This window comes from Ursus arctos, chromosome X (genome assembly GCF_023065955.2).
Source record: "Ursus arctos isolate Adak ecotype North America chromosome X, UrsArc2.0, whole genome shotgun sequence".
Taxonomy (NCBI): Eukaryota; Metazoa; Chordata; class Mammalia; order Carnivora; family Ursidae; genus Ursus; species Ursus arctos.
In genome coordinates, this window is record NC_079873.1 from 64397 (window position 1) to 83699 (window position 19303).

The window sequence follows — 19303 nt, forward strand, 5'->3', positions numbered from 1 at the left end:
TGCATGATGTCATTCACGCGGGGCTGGGTTGTCGATGTCTCTGGGGATTTGGTTCTGTCCACCACGCGGAAGTCCGGACGGGGACGCCTCTGGAGACGTGGTTCCCTGCACCACGTGGGGGTTGGGACGTGGATGTTTCCAGGGACGTGGTTCCGTCCGCTGTCTTGGGTGACAGGAGCACTGCACTGACATTGCCACGTAGGTTCCCTCTGCTGTTGGAACCCTCATCTTCACGCAGACCTGAAATCTGGTGGAGAAGCGGGAGGAGAAGGGAGCGGGCTGGCGGAGCGTGAGGTGGGACGTCCGCAGCACCGTGGACCTTGCTCCTTCCTGTTTCAGGCGGGCTGTTTGTGGCGGGCATCAACCTGACGGAGAACCTGGCGTATGTCCTCGGGCACCCGTCCGAGTCCCTCAGGAAGATGACGCTCCCCAACCTGCCGTACCTGAGCGCGTGGGTCCGGGAGCAGTGCCCCGGGCCGGGTGCGCGTTGCACCAACATCATCGCGGGTGACTTCATCGGTGCAGACACGTTTGTGGACGACGTCATAAGACTCAACGAGAAGCTGCTGTGATGCTGACGTGTCCCTTCTGCCGCTCATGTGGAGTGCATGCGGGAAGAGCGGGTGCGGGCTGGGGTCCCTGCCTACCCTGACGTCAGGGCGTCCCCGTTGGTGGCACCCGGCCTCGCAGTTCTTCAGCGTTCTTGGGGTGGATTCACAGAACACGTCGACGATCAACGGTGGTTTGTGCTTGCATCCTGAAAGGAAGAACGACTTGGAACCGGGGTCTGCCCCTCCAGGTTCAGCCCTGGCTGTGCCGTGGTTGCCGTGGGGTGGCCCCTCCTCTGTGGTCTTGGGAGGGCAGCAGGATGACGTCCTGATGGCTTCCTGGAGCCACGTGAAGCCCCATCCTATCATGTCTGTTGGGTAGGACGGGGCACACCGGAATCCCACTGAGAAAACCACAAAAACGTGGAAAACCTACTTCTAATTCTGATGACATCATGGCCTGTGTGTTTCCCCCGAGGACCGTGAGCCCCTTGGGGTTGGTTTCACTTTGGCTCTTCTGATGGTAACATAAGGACCGTTAGGGGCTGTTTGATGGTGAGTGGTGCTGTGTACGTGCTCTCTCCACCTCCCAGGGGCCTCCCGAAGCGCTCTCTTCGTGGTGGAGGTGTGGGGACACGGGTGTGACGGGCACCTCCATGCCCACGCTGGGGGCTGTCGTGGCGTCCTCGTCCTCATGACCATCCCCTGGAGCGGCAAGTCTGTGCTCCTCCGACCCCCTCGCTTGCGGCCCCCAGACCCCTTTCCTCTGCCCGACACGTCAGCCCCACTGGGAGGCTGCCCTCAGGCGTCCCCTGAAATGAAGCTGACTGGTCCTGTCTCTGGATTCGGCCACCTGTCACTGTTCCGTTCTCCCAAGGCCACACTGGGCGTTTGTTAGTTTTCCCATATCCCTGTTCCCTGGTTTCTTAGGGTCTGTCTTTGTCTGTCTGCCACCCATTTCTCACAACGCCAAAGACGTGAACTGTATTTTCTTATTTTCTGTGTCCTGACGCTCTGGCGTTTGGGGCCTTGCAGACGGCGGTGAGACCGCCCCTCTCAGGGCTAGGTGATTCCCACAGACAGAAACGACGTCCTTGGGAGCACACGTCTTGTGTGGAAGCGAACCATCCCGTCTTCCAATGCTCATGCGGCACACCGATGCGGGTGCGCTCCGGGGCTTACAGCTGAACGGATTCGAGCTCCTTGGACACAGGGCGGGTTTGGTTTCAGCAAAATCGCAATAAAGCGAGTCAAATGAATTTTTTGATTTCCCAGTGCACAGGAACGTTACGTTTACGCTATTGTCTGTTAACTGTGCAGTTGTATGATACCTAAAAAAACCGTGTACGTGCCTTGATTAAAACATACTTTATTGCTTAAAAATGCTAACTTGTCTGAGCTGTCAGGGAGTCGTAACCACTGGCCACAGATCAGCACAACAGATATACTCACCATGAAAGTACTGGAAACATTGCCAGAATTACTAAAATGGGACACAGAGACATGAAATGAGTGGATACCGTTGGAAAGATGGCGCTGGCAGCCCTGGCCAAGCTTCCACTTGTAAGACACACAGTATCTGGGAAGCGCAGTGAGGCGAGGTGTGCCTGATTTCCCGCAGGCCGTGTCCCACGGCGGGGGCCTGTCGCCCAGAGCCTGCCACCATGATTCACGCTGGACAACCCTGTCCCGTGTGCTCTGTCCCGCCTTGCCTTTCCTGTGGAAACTCTGTGGCCTCATGTGAATTTCTGCCTGACGCCCCAAAATGGGTTTTCCCTGTGGCCCCAGGGGGCCCTCGCCCCTCTTGGGAAACGGGAGTAATTAAGTTTTTCTTTCGGTGGCTGGCTTCAGTCACCTCCATGAGTTAAAACCCTGGGTGTCCGATCGAAAACCCCAGAGGAGGCCACGCATGGTGCTAGAGGCCTTGGCTCTGTTCCTGGGACCCAGTGCTCCAGCTTCCTGACCCCAAAGGTCACGAAGTCCCTCCTTTTGCCCATGAGGTTTATGGAGGTGGCGGGTTCAAATTCTCAGCGAAATGGTGAATCCCAGTCGTACTTTCTTATTTCTCTTCCCCATTAACAGGGTATACAGGAGTGCCTGTGTATCTTGTGTTCTGGAATATTCCTCCTATGATGGAAGAGCCGTAGATGTTAGGTCTTCTTAGGAAATAGTCTTCAAAATGACACTATAATCCGTGTTGGAATGTGTTGTCTTTGGGGTCAAATCAGGCCTTTTCCAGATCTGCTTCTACTTTTGGTACGGGGATGCCATGATTTCAGGGGTGTGCCCGCCACACAGGAAGAGACTGTGGGAGCACCCCGCAGGCCGCCAGAGACTCCACGCGGTGCTGTCACAGCTCGGCAGAGCACAGCACGCCAGAGATCACACGGACGTGCCACGGCACGGTCAGCGGTACGTCTGACAAGGACCACCGCGTCTAAGTCTGTTCCACGAGTACCTTGCCTTTGTGTCAGGAATGGCCCACGTAATCGTTTAGCGGTCGACAAAGTCCAACGTGTTCGTGCGTTTTTGTTTCCGTCATTCAAGCGACCAGGAAATCTGGGCAACATATGGCAGAGTGTTTACAGCTGGGAGGTTCACCAAACACGTTCCTCAGGTCACGGAGAGCTTTGTTCAAAAAGCGTGCCGGGCCACGATTTTTGGTTTGCTGTTGCTTTGGAAAGTAAAAGACTGGATGAAACTGTTTTTAGATTTTGTTTATTTGAGAGCGCACGAGCACAAATGGGGGGCAGAGGCAGAGGGAGAAGCAGACTCCCCACTGAGCAAGGAGCCCGACGCGGGACTTGATCCCAGGACCGAGATCACAACCTGACCGTAGGCAGACGCTTCACCGATTGAGCCCGCAGGTGCCCCTGGATGAAACTCTTGAGTTCTGTGGTGTTCTAAGTTCCTCGGTGTGGACATGAAGGAAAGATTCCACACTTCATTTGATTTTTTTGAAGACTTTACTTTTACGTAAACTCTACAGCCATCGTGAGACTCGAACCCACAACCGTGAGATCGAGAGTCGCACGCTTCGCCGACTGGGCCAGCCAGGTGCCCCCCCCCCAACCCCGACCCAGTGTAGTTAATTATAAAGATGAGTTTCCGAGACTTTTCTATTTGAGAGGTGCGCTCTCAGAAGGATCTGCCTGGCGGGTAACGATGTCATGGCCGTGTGTGGACGGCCAGCCCGTGGAAGAGGCGGCGGTGTCGTCCAGCTCTTCACAGCGCCGGGCGGGGTGCGTGGTCGGCTGAGGGAACGACCGTCATGGGATGGCGTCTCTGGGTCAAGCCTGTATTTGGCCCTTCCCCCATCAAATATGTGCTGGGGGCACTGCGGGGGGGAGGGCAAGGCCGCCCCCCCCCCCACGCCCCGTCCTCGGGCGGCTGCCTCCCTCCCGGCACGTGGCTTTGTTCTCAGGCCCAGCTCCTCTGGGAACAGTGGGCCCTGGAGTTGGGAGGGGAGAAGCCCATCTGCAAACTGAGGGGTCTTGGGGAAGCCTGGGTGCTGGCAGGGGGAGTGGGGTTGGGGGCGGTCTTTACCTGTTCCCCCCAATGGGAAGGTCGACACCCTCTTTGTGGTCCCCCAAAACCTGTAGCCCTCCCTCCCAGGCCCTGGAAGCCCCCCGACACCCGTCCCAGGCACCTGAAGCCCCCTGGCTCTCCCTCCCAGACCCCTCCCCCAAGCCCCTGACCCTCCCTCCTGGCTCCCCACCTCATGCCCCTAACTCTGCCTCCTAGGTCCCAGTAATCCCGACTCTCCCTCCCAGGCCACCCCAGGCCCTTGACTCTCCCTCCCAGGCCCCTCCCCCAGCCCCTGACCCTCCCTCCTAGCTCCCCACCCCATGCCCTCGACTCTGCCTCCAGGCTCCAGCCCCCCCCCCCCCCCACTCTCCCTCCCAGGCCCCGAGGCCCCCAACCCTCTGTTGCAGGCCCCTTGGAAGCCCCAGTCACCTTTTCATCAAGACCCCACTTGGCTAGGCATTCACAGTGGATGGCAGGATCCTGCAGTCTCCAGGCCTTGGGGTGGGGCCTTTGGGACAGGATGGGGATATTAGGTGGGGGGTAGTGGTGCCAGAGGGAGAGTGAGGGACCAGAGGCCTGACCCACACTTACTCCTTCCTTGTCTCTCCTGCACAGGGAAGAATTGGGGTGGAGTGGTCAGAGCCCGGAGAGGGGACCTGGGAAGAAGTGGGCAGCCCTGGCGTAGGGCCCAGGCAGAGAGCATGGCTGAGGGGGCTCAGGGCAGAGCAGGGAGCACACCCAGGGGCAAGTGGACTGGGCTGGACCTCGGGGACTAGGGTGGCCCACGCAGGATGCTCCCCTGCCCCCTGGGGTCTGTTCGGAGACCCCGTAGGAGCAAATCCCTCAGGGGCTGAGCTGAGTGAAGCAGAAAGGCTGGCAGGTCTCCTGGCCCGGTTAGCCCTCCCAGAGGTGGTGGCTGTCCTGATGCTCCAGCCATGCCTGGGTCGTCCTGTAGCCTGCCCCGCCCACTGGACCAGCCCCGGACGGTGCTGCAGGACCTCATGCCTGGCCTGGATGGTGCTGCAGGACCCCACACCTGCCCCGGCCACTGGACCAGCCCCGGACAGTGCTGCAGGACCTCATGCCTGGCTTGGACGGTGCTGTTGTCTGCCACGCTGGCCAGACAGTGCTGGGGGACCTCATGCTCCCCCCACTTGGCCTCACTGGCCCAGACGGTGCTGTGCGGGACCTCATGCTGTCCCCGTCCACTGTGTGGGCCCAACAGGGCCAGGGGACCTCGTGTCAGCTCCACTCAGCCCTTGGGGCCCCTGTGGGCAGAGCAGGTAAGGCCGTCCCAGCACACAGCCCGCCCTTGGGGTGCTGTCGTCCAGTCCCGTCTGTTGATACCCCAGGACCCTGCGCACGTGAGCGTCCTGGGGCACTGGATCAGATGACCACACGTGCTGGCTTCAGAGCACACGGATTTATTCTCGTAATGGTTCCGGAAGCCAGGACACTGATGTGGGTCTCACTGGGCAGAAGTGAGGCGCTGGGAGCTCCTGGTGAGAACCCGGCTTCTGCACTCGCTGGGCTCCCTGCCTTCCTCAACTCCTCTGTCTTCCACACCAGCACGGCAGCGAGCTTCGTTTCCCTGACTCAACCTCTGCTCTGTCCTCACATCTCAGACTCTGAGTAAGGAGAATGCTCTCCAGTCTTTAGAAAAGACACACCCCGCTACCTGCCCCAAGGCAGGCTACAGATCTCTTTTTTAATCCCCGAATGCTGAAACCTGGAATCACTCACAAAACACCACTGTAAGGGTGAACGCGGATCGAAGGGGCAAATGAAGTAAGACGTTTTCCACGGCGGCAACAGAGAGGCCTCTCAGGGCAGCGTTCCCTCCAGAAAACAGGCAACTCGGGGTCTCCCTGACACATGCTCGAATGTCTTTAAAAGCGGAGGGGACTGGCGTCCAGTTCTGCGCCCCAGGATGTGTGTCCTGGGACCACTGGTGAAGACAGTCCAGGTCTGTGACAAGCTGTATCTGTCAGGCCGTGGGAAAGGTGAGGTCCCTCCTGTGTCTGCCGCATCCGAGCGGGCTGCCCGCGAGCGCGGAGCAACCCGGTTTTGTGCTGATTCAATGACATACTGTGGTTTCTCCTCGACCCGCGCAGAGAGGCTTCTGGGTGGCGGGGAGACAGCCACCACTTGCAGGACGCTCCGCGGGGAACCGCGAGGCTTGGCAGCTGTGAGTGTGTGACATACAGCAGACGGGAAGACCCCAACTGGCTCCCTCGCGGCCACCGTGGGCAGGATCTCCTGCAGGGCGGCCCACACGCGGAAGAACCAGGAAGGCCGGTTTACAAACAGGAGCAGAGCTTTGAATATCTTGTAGCCGAAACCCTGCGGGCGGGAAGTCCGCTCCAACGAGGCATGCACGACCACCAGGAAGCAGAACCGCTGCGTCAGCCTGCAGCCTGACCTTTGACCTCCAGATGGGGGAGGCAGCGGCCAGCCCTTCCACCCAGAGCAGTCACAGAGGCGGCCGGCAGGAGGCCCGGAGGTGGCGGCCGCTTCGGGGACCCGCTGAACCGGCAAACAGTCCGCTCACTCAGGGAAGAGCTTCCTGAACTTGCCGTAGGCGGAGCTGCTGATGACGACCCTGACGTCGGCCACGCCAGCCTCGGGAACCACGTCTACCGCCTGCACTGTGGCCTCCCGATGCAGCCAGCTGAGGACACGAGGGAGGGCGGCGTTTATAAGGACCCGGGACGGGGCGTGTTCACAGGAACTATTTCGCCCAGAGCGTGCTCCGTGCCTGGGCTACACATGACCTTGTCGTCACTGCCCATGGCCCTGGAATGCCTGCGATGCCCACAGACAGCTGGCGCCCGCATGTGGGGTGATTAACCCAGATTCGCGGCAGGCGACCCCAGAAACGACACGGCTCCTCTGCGTGCTGGCGCTCTGCCTGTTCCGCGGCCTTTCCTGCACCTGCACACCCTGCACGGCCCCCGCGCCCGCCAGGCCAGCCCCACACACCTAGGCCAGCCCCACACACCTGAGCTGCGCACCAGCCAGCCGGACCCGGAGCGTGAGGACCTGTCTTCCCGTGGCTCTCAGAACAGCGTCTTCCAGCCGGGCTTTCAGCTCCTGGAGCCCGTGTCCCAGGAGGGCAGACACGGCTACGGCCTGTGGTCCTGTGGGGCTATACCTGTGAGGGGGCAGCCAGCAGACCCTGCTCAGCCTCGGGAACATGGGGTGAGGGTCCCCCAGGGTCCCCCGCCCATGGGGCCCCAACTGTGACTGCCTGCACGTGTCAGGAAAGGATATGGCCCTGCTGGACACACAGGAAACCATGATGAGGTTAGAGTGAAATATGGGGTCTGTGGGGGCGAGGGGATTCAGAACACACCACCCCAAAGTATGCTGCCTTGGTGGCCTGCTGATTCTTGTGCGTTAAGGCCCTTCACAGCAGGCAGGTGGGAGAAGGTCACTCTGACCTCCCCTTTTCTTCCTGAAAGCAGGGGAGGACGCGGCAGGGGAGGACGCGGCAGGGGAAGCTGCCTCCAGTGCCCGGAGGAAAGCAGCCTCCTCTGTTATCACCCAGGTCGAGGCCCCCCTCATGCAGGGGCATCACCCGTCCTCGCCGGGAAGGAGGCTCCAGGGCTGTGGGGCAGTGGACAGGCTGGGGGTCCACTCACCCGGGCACTAGGTCCACCTTGTTGTGAACTTCCAGCACAGAATCCAGGAGCGGGACGGGCAGGCACAGGCCGTGCAGGGCGGACAGAACGCTGGCTTTCTGTAGCTCCGTCTCGGGGTGGCTCACATCTCTCACGTGGACGATCAGATCCTGAGGACAAGACAAGCCACGTGGTGGGGACAGGGGTGGGACAGGGCACCGCAACCCCCACACAGGACCCGCCCCGGACAGGGTCTGTGACGGGCACCGCACGCCCCAGTGGGAGTGCACTCCGTGGCCACGGTGAGATGCATGAGACCTGGGGGCGGTAGCTCCTGAAACCAGAGCTGGCCCGCGGCCCACCCAGTGCCCCTTGTGCAGGGTCCCGCCCTGGCCAGGCTGCTCCCCTTGACTTGGCCAAGGGCCCTGGGCGTCTCAAACCCCACAGGGTCCTGCTACACACCTGTGCGCTCACTACCACTTTCAGAGTCTGAGTTACTTTGAATTTTAAAGAATCCCTTTTGCCTGATTTTAAATGGTTTAGAGGTAGAGGTCTGATGCCGACCTGGGAAAACGTAGAGGAGCTTTAAAAAAGGAAGAGCGGCCTGCAATTCTGCCCCTGGAAACAGACAGGCCGTTTACGTTTCAAGATGTTCACTTCCAGGTTTTAAATGCACTTAAAATTTTAAAAAAGATATGCATTTTATTTCAGAAATATTTTAGTTTTGGAAAACGCGAACGGTGAGGTGGTGACAGAGGGGCCCCGTGGCCCAGACTCGGCTTCTGCCGCCGCCGCCGCCGTTCCCAGGAGCACACCACGAACTGGGTGACGCCGATGTGCTCCTGTGACTACGCTCCAGGTCTGTCTGGAGTCACTCGTCTGTGCTGGGACACCGTCCAGGACATGTGTTACATCCGTCTCTCACCTCTCCTTGGCTCCTCTGAACCCCGACCGTGTTGAGCACCGTGTGGGCGTTTTGTGGGATGCCCTTCGGCTGGGGTTTGGTTTCCCCCGTGTGGACACGAGGTTTGGGGTTTTGGTGGAAGCCCCGAGAGCATGTGCCCTTGAGTCACATCACCCACAGCTACACACAAAGGCAGACCTTAGGGCCAAGCGGCAGTCGTCACAGGCCTCCCCGCAAAGCCACTCCACCGCGGCAGTCGTCATAGGCCTCCCCGCAAAGCCACTCCACCTCCTTCCAGGTTTTGGAAGACATCACTAGGAAGGGCTTGCTCTCAGGGTGCGTTGGCGCCAGCTTCATGAGGGGGCGGTATGTGAGTCCCAGGGTTCTGTCATGTATGAGGAGACCTGGCCTCTGAGTTGTGTTGTGTATGAGGGGTAACTCAGGTCCCAGCGCTGTGTCATGTAGGAGGGAATCCGGCCCCCACGTTGTGTTGTGTGTGAGGGGACCTGGTCCCCAGGTTGTGTCACGTGTGAGGGGACCTGGTTCCCGGGATTATGTCGTGAATGAGGGGATCCAGTCCTCGGGGCTGTGTTGTGTGTGAGGGGACCTGGTTCCCGGGGTTATGTCATGAATGAGAGGATCCAGTCGTCGGGTTGTGTCGTGTGTGAGGGGACCCGGTCCCTGGGTTGTGTCACGTGTGAAGGGACCTGGTTCCCAGGGTGACATCGTGAATGAGGGGATCTAGTCCTGGGGGTTGTGTTGTGTGTGAGGGGACCCGGTCCCTGGGTTGTGTCATGCGTGAGGGGACCTGGTTCCCAGGCTTATGTTGTGAATGAGAGGATCCAGTCCTTGGAGTTGTGTCATGAGTGAGGGAAACTGATCCTTGGGTTGTGTCATGTGTGAGGCGACCTGGTTCCCGAGGTTACATAGTGAATGAGAGGATCTAGTCCTCGGGGCTGTGTTGTGTGTGAGGGGACCTGGTCCCCGGGTTATGTCGTGAATGAGAGGATCCAGTCGTCGGGTTGTGTCGTGTGTGAGGGGACCCGGTCCCTGGGTTGTGTCACGTGTGAAGGGACCTGGTTCCCAGGGTGACATCGTGAATGAGGGGATCTAGTCCTGGGGGTTGTGTTGTGTGTGAGGGGACCCGGTCCCTGGGTTGTGTCATGCGTGAGGGGACCTGGTTCCCAGGCTTATGTTGTGAATGAGAGGATCCAGTCCTTGGAGTTGTGTCATGAGTGAGGGAAACTGATCCTTGGGTTGTGTCATGTGTGAGGCGACCTGGTTCCCGAGGTTACATAGTGAATGAGAGGATCTAGTCCTCGGGGTTGTGTTGTGTGTGGGGGGACCTGGTTCCCGGGGTTATGTCATGAATGAGGGGATCTAGTCTCGGGTTGTGTCGTGTGTGACGGGACCTGGTCCCTGGGTTGTGTCGTGAACGAAGGCATCTGGCCCCCGTGTTGTGTCATGTGTGAGGGGACCTGGTTCCTGAGGTTATGTTGTGAATGAGGGCATCTGGCCCCCATGCTGTGTCATGAGTGACAAGACCTGGTCCCCAGGGTTTTGTCATGAATGAGGGGACCCAGTCCCCATGCTGTGTCATGTGCGAGGGGTCCCATTCCCAGGTTGTGTCATGTGTGAGGGGACCCAGTCCCTGGGTCGTGCCATGAGTGAGGGGACTCAGTCCCCGGGTTGTGTCCTGTGTGAGGGGATCCAGTCCCAAGTTATGCAGGTGTTTTAAGGAATTCAGCCCCTGGGATCATCACACACTCACTGAATGAGCCACGTCTTCCAGGGTGGCGGAGAAGGACTCAATCAGGCTGTGGGGCAGCTGGGAGAGGAAGCCGATGGTGTCCATGTAAATGACAGCCATGCAGGAGGGCAGCCACCCAGCATGGGCTGTGACGTCCAGTGTCGCAAACAGCTGATCCCGAGGCTGCACAGCGTCATCGCCTGTCAGGGCCTTAATCAGCGTGGTTTTTCCTAAAAGGTGGGTCACAGGGGACACACTGCATGAAAGGCCCCCTCCCCCGTGCCCCACTGTCTACGGCAGCACCTTGGGTGGATCCATGTCCAACCCACATGCCTCTGGCAGAGGGGTGGCCAAGGTCTGTAAGATCTCTGAGCTCCTAGGTCTCTGCAGGACCCGCGGGATGCCCTGTGTGGTCAACAGTACGATGCTGCTATCCCTGTCCTGCAGGTGGGTCAAGAGGGTCAGGGCCTGGGGTATGAGTGCCTATATACAGGACAGTGAGGTGTAGACAGGGTGGTGATGTGTGTGAATGTGAGAGGGTGGGGTGGGCACCCGTGCAGATGAGGGTAATGGTGTAGACAGGGGTGATGGTAGAGTGCGGGTGTCCGTGTAGACAGGGTGATGGTGGAGTGGGGGTGTGTGTCTGTGTAGATGGGGTGATGGTGGAGTAGGGCTGTGTGTGCTGTGTGTGTGAGAGTCAGGTGTCTGTGTAGACAGGGATGGTGGTTGAGTGGGGGCAGGTACACTGTGTGTGAAGTGGCATGGGCATCTGTGTAGACGGGGGTGATGGTGTTGATGGATGTGCCGGTGTAGACAGTCAGGAGCCGTGTGTGTCTGCAATGGCCCCCAGAGCACGTCCCCTCCACAGCCTTCCGACAAGCTGGACCGGCGTCTGCACCAAGCACCGTGTTCAGGGGCCACACCACTACTGGGCTAGCCCGTGGAGGTCACTGGTGGCCACTGGCTTAAGCCTGCTCTAAGGTGGATCAGGAGGGGCTTAACCTGCCGTGGGGTGACCTCACAGGTGTGCTCGGCACACGGGTGCCAGGACGGACTCCTCCTCTTCTCCTCCACTGAGCCTCGGGGATCCCAGTAGACCCAAGGGTAACCTGTCAGCCACGGACGAAACCCTGTACTCGCCGCCCGACACGGCCACGTGTTTCCCACCAGGTGTGAACTGTGTCTATGCAAACAGAATTCTCTAACCCTAGGTGTACCCCCAGCTTTCCGTTCCAGGCTTTGTGGGAAGTCCCCTCCCTCCTTTGGACGTGGGCAGCCAGCTCCCAGAGGACAGGGAGCTGGTGGTGTCACGCTGGTATTCGGAGCGCACTCGGGAGGACTGGACCTTACGGCGGCAAAGCACACGCTTGCGGGGTCAATCTCGGTGGTGAAGAAGTGAGCCAAGGGTCCCGTGAGCTCAGGGCTTCAGTTTAAAGGAAATCCAAGGGATGTGCACCCTGCGTACGATCACGCAGAGTGCACGCGTGAAGCCGAACGTTGACAGGCACCGTGAAGTCTTACGGGACGCAGCCCGAATTGTCTTTCTTCTTCTACAGGCAGGTCTACTGTACGTGAGCTTAAAAACGCCAGTTTTTCCTACTTCTGAGTTTAAAAAGTAAGAGACGGGAGTCCACTCCACTGTCCAGCGCCCGATAACCACACTAGTGACCCGACAGGGTGCTGGCTGTGGGCACTGCGACACCCCGGGGTACCAGCCACGCTCTGCACCTGTTCTCATCATGCTGGCCCTCTGAGTACCACGGTCTTGTGGCATTCGCAAGCGGGCTCTCCCCAAATACGCGAGCCCAACGAGGGGGTATGGGCGGGACAGGGCACCCTACTTCCCGCGCCCGCACGTGCTCTCACCGCAGTTTGTGTATCCCACCACGGAGATCACGGGAAACTCCTGTCGCCTCCGCTGTCTCCCCAGGAGACGCCTTTTCTTCCTCAGTCTCTCCAGGGCCTTCCGAATCTTCATCTCCTTTTCCTTGAAGAGGCGCTGTTGCACCTGCATGAAAGATTCCCCTAAAAACACCGAAGACAGTGACTCAGCGAGCTGATGTGGCGAGTGGATGTGTCCCCGTGGGGGATGTGGACCGCTATCTTCTCGCTGGGATCCCCTGGCCTACTCTCCCACGAGGCCACTGCCTCAACACCTTCCCATCTGCACGATGGTTCCACCCAGCAGAAGGTGGCCTCATCCGCGGACTTCTGCCCTCTGAGGTCAGCTGGCCTCCCCTTTATTCGGGAGGAAGGGGGAGCCTCGGAAGGACAGCCCCGTGACATCCACAGCCGACTGAGTGGTGCCCTGAAGACATCCTGACCCCCAGGACCTGTGAATGGGACCTCATTTCGGAATGGGGTCTTGGCACATACGACTGGTCAAGGATCTGAGACGAGACCATCCTGGATCAGGGTGGCCCTAAATCCAAAGGCAAATGTCCGTATAACAGACGGAAGGAAACACAGAGGAGAAGCCACATGAAGATGGAGGCAGAGGTGGGACGAACGTGGCCACCAGCCCAGGGACGCCTGGAGCCCAGAAGCTGGAAGATGCAGGGGGGGAACCTTTCCCTGGAGCCTCGGGAGGGAGCACAGTGTCCCTTGCCCCCTGCCCATCTCAGCACCCCTGCCCCACCTGGATCTCAGACTCTTGTGTCCAGAGCTGAGAGAATAGATTCCTGTGGTTTTTAAGTCCCCGGTGTGTGGTGTGTGGTCCTTTGTTACAGCTGCCCCAGGGGACCACCTAGATCTCTTAGTTTGTTTGACTGTGACCACATACAAGGCCCACTTGCAGCCCTCGCCCCACCGGGATCTTTCAGCAATGTCGAAAGTGAATGCTCTGACACCCCTCCCCACCCAACGCCCTGTGACAAGACCTCACACGTTACCTGACCCCATGATGTAGCGTGAGCCCCCTCCTCGTCCATCCGGGCGGGCCATGCTGCTTTTCAGGTGGGACCTGCCATGGAAAGGGGGCATCTCAGCAGACAGGAGCAGATACACATCCTATCCAGTGAGAGCACCCTCTCACCAGAGGGTGAGAACTCTGGGTGGAGAGAACAAGGTGGGGCGGCCTTCCCTCCTGGCTGGGCCTTCGCCACCGCGGACGAAGGGCCCCATGGTGGGGTGACGTGCCTAACCAGGAGGACATGCCGTGGCAGGTGTGCTGCTTGGACGTGGCACCTGACAAGCCAAGCTGTCCGGGAGGGCGTGGCCAGCCCTGCATTCCGTCTTCACTACGCTCCCAGTAACGGTCAAGTCAAACACAACCATGACAAGAGGTTCTGCTGTCTCTGCGGCAGCTGGTGGTGTGCCCATACCTGAGAAGCGGGAGCTCCGCCAGCGCCACCTGCAGCCGTGCCTCCTTGGTCCGGGCGTTGCAGCGGAAGATGTGAAGGACAACCGTGAATCGGTCGAACACCTGCACGCCCCAGGCGGCTTCCAGTTCCTTCTGGAAAGGGAGAGAGATGGAGTGAAGACACCTGCAGCGGTTCCTCGGCTGAAGGGGGCGAATGTGATGCTGTCCCCGATCCCGTGTCTTAGGCTGTCCCGTCTCCGCGGGATGTGGACCCAACTCCCCCTGCCCACGGAGGGTGGAAAACACAGCAAGACTCCCGAATACCTTGGTGGGCGTGGCCAGCCTCTCCACGTTCAGAAAGACTGCCGTGATTTCTGGTGCCCCTCTGATTTTCTCTAGCGAGAAGAGACGGTCCCCTCAGGTGTCTGTGCTCCGTGGTGTCCATCATGGGACTGACCCTGAGCGTCGGTTGGCTGCGTTCATCGGACACCCTCGACTCTCTGTACGCATATCATGGGAGTCGGGTGTGCAGGACAGGGGTCCCCCCGCAGGAGTGTGGGTCTCGCACACACATGGCGGTCGCACAACCCCATGGGGACTGAATGGGGTCTAAGAGCTGGGGTGACAGAGACGGGTGGTGTGTACCCGCTCTCAGCATACCTGCAGGGCTCAGCCTGCTGGTCTGTACTGTGAGCTGGATGTCCTTTGGGGCTGGAGACCCTCGGGGGTCCGTGGAAGGTGGGGTTCACACCCAGCACCCTGTCTGGGGGCTGCGGGGCCGCGGGGTCGCGGGGCCGGTTTCCACCCTACTCCTAACTGCCCGACAGCACCAGCAGGCACAGGGCAAGTTGTGAGAAGGGCACGGTGGGCTTTTCGATGTCTGATCCAAGTTCCCGTGAGGCCGCCTCTACCCGGCCCAGATGGAGAGCCCAACTGTTGCTGTTTCCCTCAGGAGGAAGGCAGGAAGGGAGGGGCACGAGGACCCACCTGTCAGATGCTCCAAGGTCCCTTTCCCGAAGATGAGCTTCCCATCTGGTGCTTTGCTGGGCACCACCATCGTCTCCGCCACTGACCAGCCGTCCAGTGTGTGGACTAGTGCTTCCGCCTCCGCCACCTGCCACTCAGCTTCGGGGAGACACGGGGCCTGGGTGAGGGGCGCGTCCCTGTGGCTCGGCCCTGGGCCCCATCCAGCCCTGCCTGGCCTGTGTTCCTCGGCTGGGATGGCTTCCTGCCGTCTGCGCAGAGGTCGTGAGAAAGCACCCAGCTAGGCATTTGTTCCAAGACACAGCTATGCTGTTCCAGCCACAGACTGAGAGAAGGGGAGGACAAGGCCAGGGGAACGCAAGCACGGACCCTCCTTACGTGGGAACTGGGGGCTCGGCAGTGCACGGGACGTGTGCTCCGTAGTCTGCCGTGATCCGGCAGACAGCACGTCTTGCGTGGCAGCCCCTGAGGGCCCAGGGAACCCACTGCATTCCCCACAGGGTGGGCAAGGAGTGGGTGTCCCCAGAGCCTGGTGCCAATGCAGCACAGGAAAGACAGCACCCGCCCAGGACAGACAGGATGACGCATGGGGCCTTGGTGCCAGCCCTGAGCAGGAGGCAGCCTGGGGAAGCTTCCAAGAGCATGCCCAGACGTGGGCGGGGGGGGGGGGGGTCCCAAGGAGGGGCTGGTCACAGAAGCTGAGGGCACGGAGGGCTGGGGCCTTGAGCAGAGGTTGTCCTGACAGCATTCCCGAGCAGGGAGGCAGTGCAGGGCCCCCTGAGACGCTGTGCTCTCCCACCGCCCCACGAGGCTGCCCCCCCCACCAGCACGGTGTCACAGAGTAGCCATCCCCTCCAAACAGCACAGCCCCTGCTGCATTATCCCCACTCCAGCAACTGGATGCTACGGTCTTTGGGCCAGCCTTGCTGAGCAGTGGCAAACGTTAAGTCCCTGAATCATCCTCAGAGCTCAGGCACAGGGAGGAAACTGAGGCTGGGAGGGGAGGTAATAAGGGCGGTGGCAATCCGAAGCCATGGGGAGAGGCCCCAAGCTCTGCTTGGTGGAGGACGGGGTCCCCCATCCTCTGGGCTGAAGGGAAACACAGTCTCCTGAGCTTTGACTCCTGATGGGCCTTGTGGGTCCTCCTCACCTCCACCCTTCTAGTTGCTCAGATCAGGTGCGTGGGGCCACCCCCCCACCAACTTCTCTCCTTCAACGTTAGGCATAGCGCATCAGCAAACCCCATAGGCACTGCCTTTCCCGACCTCCATGGTGGGGGGCGGGGGGCACAGCTCAATCGTGATCACCCCTGCGGCTTCCCAGAGCCCCTGCTGGGGACGTGAGCCTTCTGCAGACGCCCACAGCCATAAGCCTGAGGATGTGGTCAACACGCCACATGGAACCCCCCAACCCTCGGGCTGGGTACCCACTTGGTGGGAGCGAGCACTGAGAAACACTGTGGGGTCCGCAGTTCAGAGGCAGAGGCTGGCTCACGGCTGGGACTACGGAACACGACCCCTGCCCGCACCTCAGCACCGCTCCATCGGTTACGCGTCTTCAGCTCAGGTCACGGTCCCGGGGTCCTGGGATCCAGTCCCATCAGGCTCCCTGCTCAGCAGGAAGTCTGCTTCTCCCTCTGCCCCTCCCCCTGCCTGTGCACGCTCACGCTCTCTCTCTCTCTCTCTCTCTCTCTGTGAAATAAATAAATAAACCTTTGAAAAAACACAAATGACTATGATTGGTATGGGCTCTGACGGATAAAGCAGAAGGCATGCAAAAACAGACGGGCAGTGTAAGCAGACAGATGGAAAGCCGAAGAAAGAACGGAACACAAAGGCCAGCGGTTAGAAACACTCTAACGGAACTGGAGAGTTCCTCTGATGGGCTATGAGCGGGGCGGGCAAGGCCGAGGCACGAGTCCCTCAGCTTGCAGACAGGGCGAGAGTGACAACTGCAAACGTCTGCCCTGGGAACGAACGATGTTGTCGAGCGTGTGAAGAGTCAGGCCACGGACTGGAGTGAAACATTTGTAAAAAAAAAACAAAACAAAACATCTGAGTTATCCACAACGTACGAAGAGCTCTTGAGGCCCACAATGGTTCGGAGACCGAACTCACACTTCACCACAGAACACACGGAGACGGCAAATAGCCTAGGAAGAGATGCTCCGCGAGATCGCTCACTGGGGAAACGCGTGCGAATTTCCATGAGAGCCTGGTACGCACTGACGAGACCGGTCCCAAACGCGCCACGTGGACAGCAGCTAATGCTGGCCAGGATACGGTACAACAAGATCTCTCCGCATTGATGATGGGACTGCAAAGCCACGCAGCCCCTTGGAAAGCAGTTTCCTGGTTTCTTCCTTCCTTCCTCCCTCCCTCCCTCCCTCTCTTTCTTTTTAAATTAATTATTTTGACACAGAGAGAAAACACGAGTAGGAGAGGGAGAAGGAGAAGCAGACTCTCCATGTGGCAGGGAGCCGGACGCTGGATTAGATCCCAGGACCCTGAGATCGTGAACTGAGATGAAGGCAGACACTTCACCGAAGGAGCCCCCCAGGTGCCCCCAGACAACAGAATATTACCAGCACTGCACACAAATGAGCTGTCAAGCCACAAAAAGTCACGCAGGAACCTTAGAGGCACGTTACTGAGTGAAAGCAGCTGGTCCGCAAAGGCCGCAGGTGCACGACTCTAACTGTGACCTGGAGAAGGCAGGACGGTGCACGCGGTAGACACACGCGTGGTTGCCAGGAGGGGGTGGGGGGAAGCAGGAACAGGTGGGGCCCTGAGACGCCTCCGTTTAACAGTGTAATGGGGGATGCCTGGCACTGCACCTTGTCCAGACCCACAGGACATCTAACACACAGAGATAAACCGTGTTGAAGCCGCAGGCTCTGGGTGATGGCGTGCTCACGGGGGTTCCTGGATGGTAACACATCTCTGGATCGGGGTGGGGAGGCTCAACCCCGAGGCTGAGCGGTGGGACAGGTGGTCCATGGGAAACCTCTGTGCCGTGTCCTTGATTTTGCTGTGAAACCACAACCTTAGAATGAATGGCGCCCCCACCGTACTGGGTTACTCCCTTGCTCAGAGCCAGCGTACCTGTGCAAATGACACTCAGCACGGGGCTCACACTGGTGTCTGTGAGACCCCCAGGGCCCCGGCTCTCAGGGCCCCCACCTGCCCACAGCCTGCCAGCTGGCCTGCTGGGGCACCGCGGTCCCTGGAGGACCCCTCTCTGCACTCTCCGGAGGACTGACCCTCCTACCGTGGGGTGTGGTCCTCCCAGGCCGTCCAGCACCGTTGGCTTGAGATGGCCAGAGGCTCTCACCCCTCGTCACCCGTCTGCAGCACTCAGCCCAGGTGGTGGCTGTCTGCCTTGTGTGCGAGCCGAGCCCCGAGCCTGGCACAGGCTGCTCCCACACAGGTGGATGCCGCCTGTCCCAGCAAGGTGGCCCGGAGCCAAGCCCCGAGCCTGCGTCACGGCGGCCACGGCACCGGCTGCTCCCGCACGGGTGGATGCTGCCTGTCCCAGGAAGGTGGCCAGGCAGGGGCGGGCGGCCCAGGGTTTGCAGTGTCTGTGGTGAAGCGCATGTGTGGTGAGCATTGCCGTGCACAAGCTGGAGTCTCGGGCGAGCACTGAACTGGGCACGTGGGTCAGTGACACAGGTAAGGATCCGTAGCACGCACGCACACACAGACTCTGCGCACTGGCTCTAGACATGTCCCACACTCCATTCCTAAAGGATGGGAACAGGGCGGGACACAGCCCTGACAAGCTGCAGGGGACAGGAGGGCCTCGCCAGGGAGCAGCCCCAGGGGAGGGGGCCCAGGCAGTAGGGGGGTGGGGCTGCTTCCAGCGGCCCAGGGCAGGTTGTGTGTGTGTGTGGGGGGGGGGGGGGGGGGGGGATGGCGGCGCCCCGCCCCTCCCCTCCGAGGCCCCGCCTCCGAACCTCCACACCCTTCCACCCCCGCCCCCGGCAGTCCCGCCTCCGAGTCCCCGGCCCCGCCCCCAGGGTCCCACCTTGAGTTCCAGCCCTCGAAGCCCCGCCCCCGAGTCTCCACCCCCTCCGGCAGTCCCGCCTCTGACTCCCCGGCCCCGCCCCCAGAGTCCCAGCACTCGGAAGCCCCGCCCCAAGCACCAGTCCTCGAAGCCCCGCCCCTCCGAGGCCCCGCCTCTCCATGACCCCCGCCCAGCCCGCAGCGGCGCTCCGGGTCACCTCGGGTCAGCTGCGGCTTCCCCGGTCCCTGCTTGACCTCAGGGTGAATCAGGCACACGCGCTGGGTCCCCACCGGCAGCAAAGGGTCCCTCCTCAGTAGCTCCTCCTCCTCTTCTTCCTCCTCCGCATCTTCTGGCTCCTCCTCCTCCTCTCCCGCTCGGCTTCTCGGGCCATTAGCCCGTGGGCCCCGTCCTCCACTTCCTCGCCCCTTGAGGCCCCCGGACCCAAAGGCGGCGAGCGCGCGATTGGGGCACGCCGGCAGCCACGGCGCAGCTCTCGGAGCCCCGCGGCCGCGAACCACGCGAGACAGCCAGGGCCCGGGGCGGACGGCGGCCCGCAGGGCCCACATCCCGCGATCGCCCGCACGCAATGGGGCGGAGCTTCGGGGGCGTGCTCCCGTGCAGACTCCCCATTGGCCGCCGGGTGTCACGTGCTCGCCGCCG

The 19303-nt window shown here is 60.5% G+C and overlaps 2 protein-coding genes across 4 annotated transcripts in view; one reads left to right on the forward strand and one right to left on the reverse strand.

The window, feature by feature from the left end:
• Positions 1 to 1931, forward strand: part of LOC125283387 (PI-PLC X domain-containing protein 1-like) — a 17156-nt gene extending 15225 nt beyond the window's left edge. Inside the window, exon 7 of the mRNA XM_048224450.2 lies at positions 340 to 1931. Coding sequence (XP_048080407.1) covers positions 340 to 572 — 233 coding nt within the window. The 3' untranslated portion in view covers positions 573 to 1931. The remainder of the gene's footprint in view (positions 1 to 339) is intronic.
• Positions 1891 to 19244, reverse strand: LOC113240797 (putative GTP-binding protein 6). Of its 3 annotated transcripts, none has more exons than XM_026478215.4 (11): positions 18861 to 19237; positions 14642 to 14779; positions 13979 to 14049; positions 13677 to 13807; positions 13245 to 13315; positions 12220 to 12378; positions 10375 to 10583; positions 7721 to 7869; positions 7078 to 7230; positions 4506 to 4584; positions 1891 to 3802 (listed from the first exon to the last, which is right to left on the reverse strand). In XM_026478215.4, the coding sequence occupies exons 1-11, from the start codon at positions 19207 to 19209 to the stop codon at positions 3668 to 3670; spliced, it is 1644 nt and encodes a 547-aa protein (XP_026334000.1). In that variant the 5' UTR covers positions 19210 to 19237; the 3' UTR covers positions 1891 to 3667. The 3 variants fall into 3 exon arrangements, with proteins under 3 accessions (XP_026334000.1, XP_026334002.1, XP_026334001.1); XM_026478217.4 differs by having other exon boundaries at positions 1891 to 3844; XM_026478216.4 differs by lacking the exons at positions 1891 to 3802; positions 4506 to 4584 and adding an exon at positions 5485 to 6747 and having other exon boundaries at positions 18861 to 19244.
• Between the last annotated feature and the right edge of the window lie 59 nt (positions 19245 to 19303).

Excerpts from the sequence above, each read along its gene's own strand:
- LOC113240797 (XM_026478215.4), bottom strand. The coding sequence starts at position 19,209 with ATGTGGGCCCTGCGGGCCGCCGTCCGCCCCGGGCCCTGGCTGTCTCGC. Across the intron at positions 14,780-18,860 it reads GAAGCCGCAGCTGACCCGAG|CTGAGTGGCAGGTGGCGGAG; the intron begins GTGACCCGGAGC and ends GTCTCCCCGAAG. Across the intron at positions 13,316-13,676 it reads GCGGAGCTCCCGCTTCTCAG|GTCCCACCTGAAAAGCAGCA; the intron begins GTATGGGCACAC and ends TTTCCATGGCAG.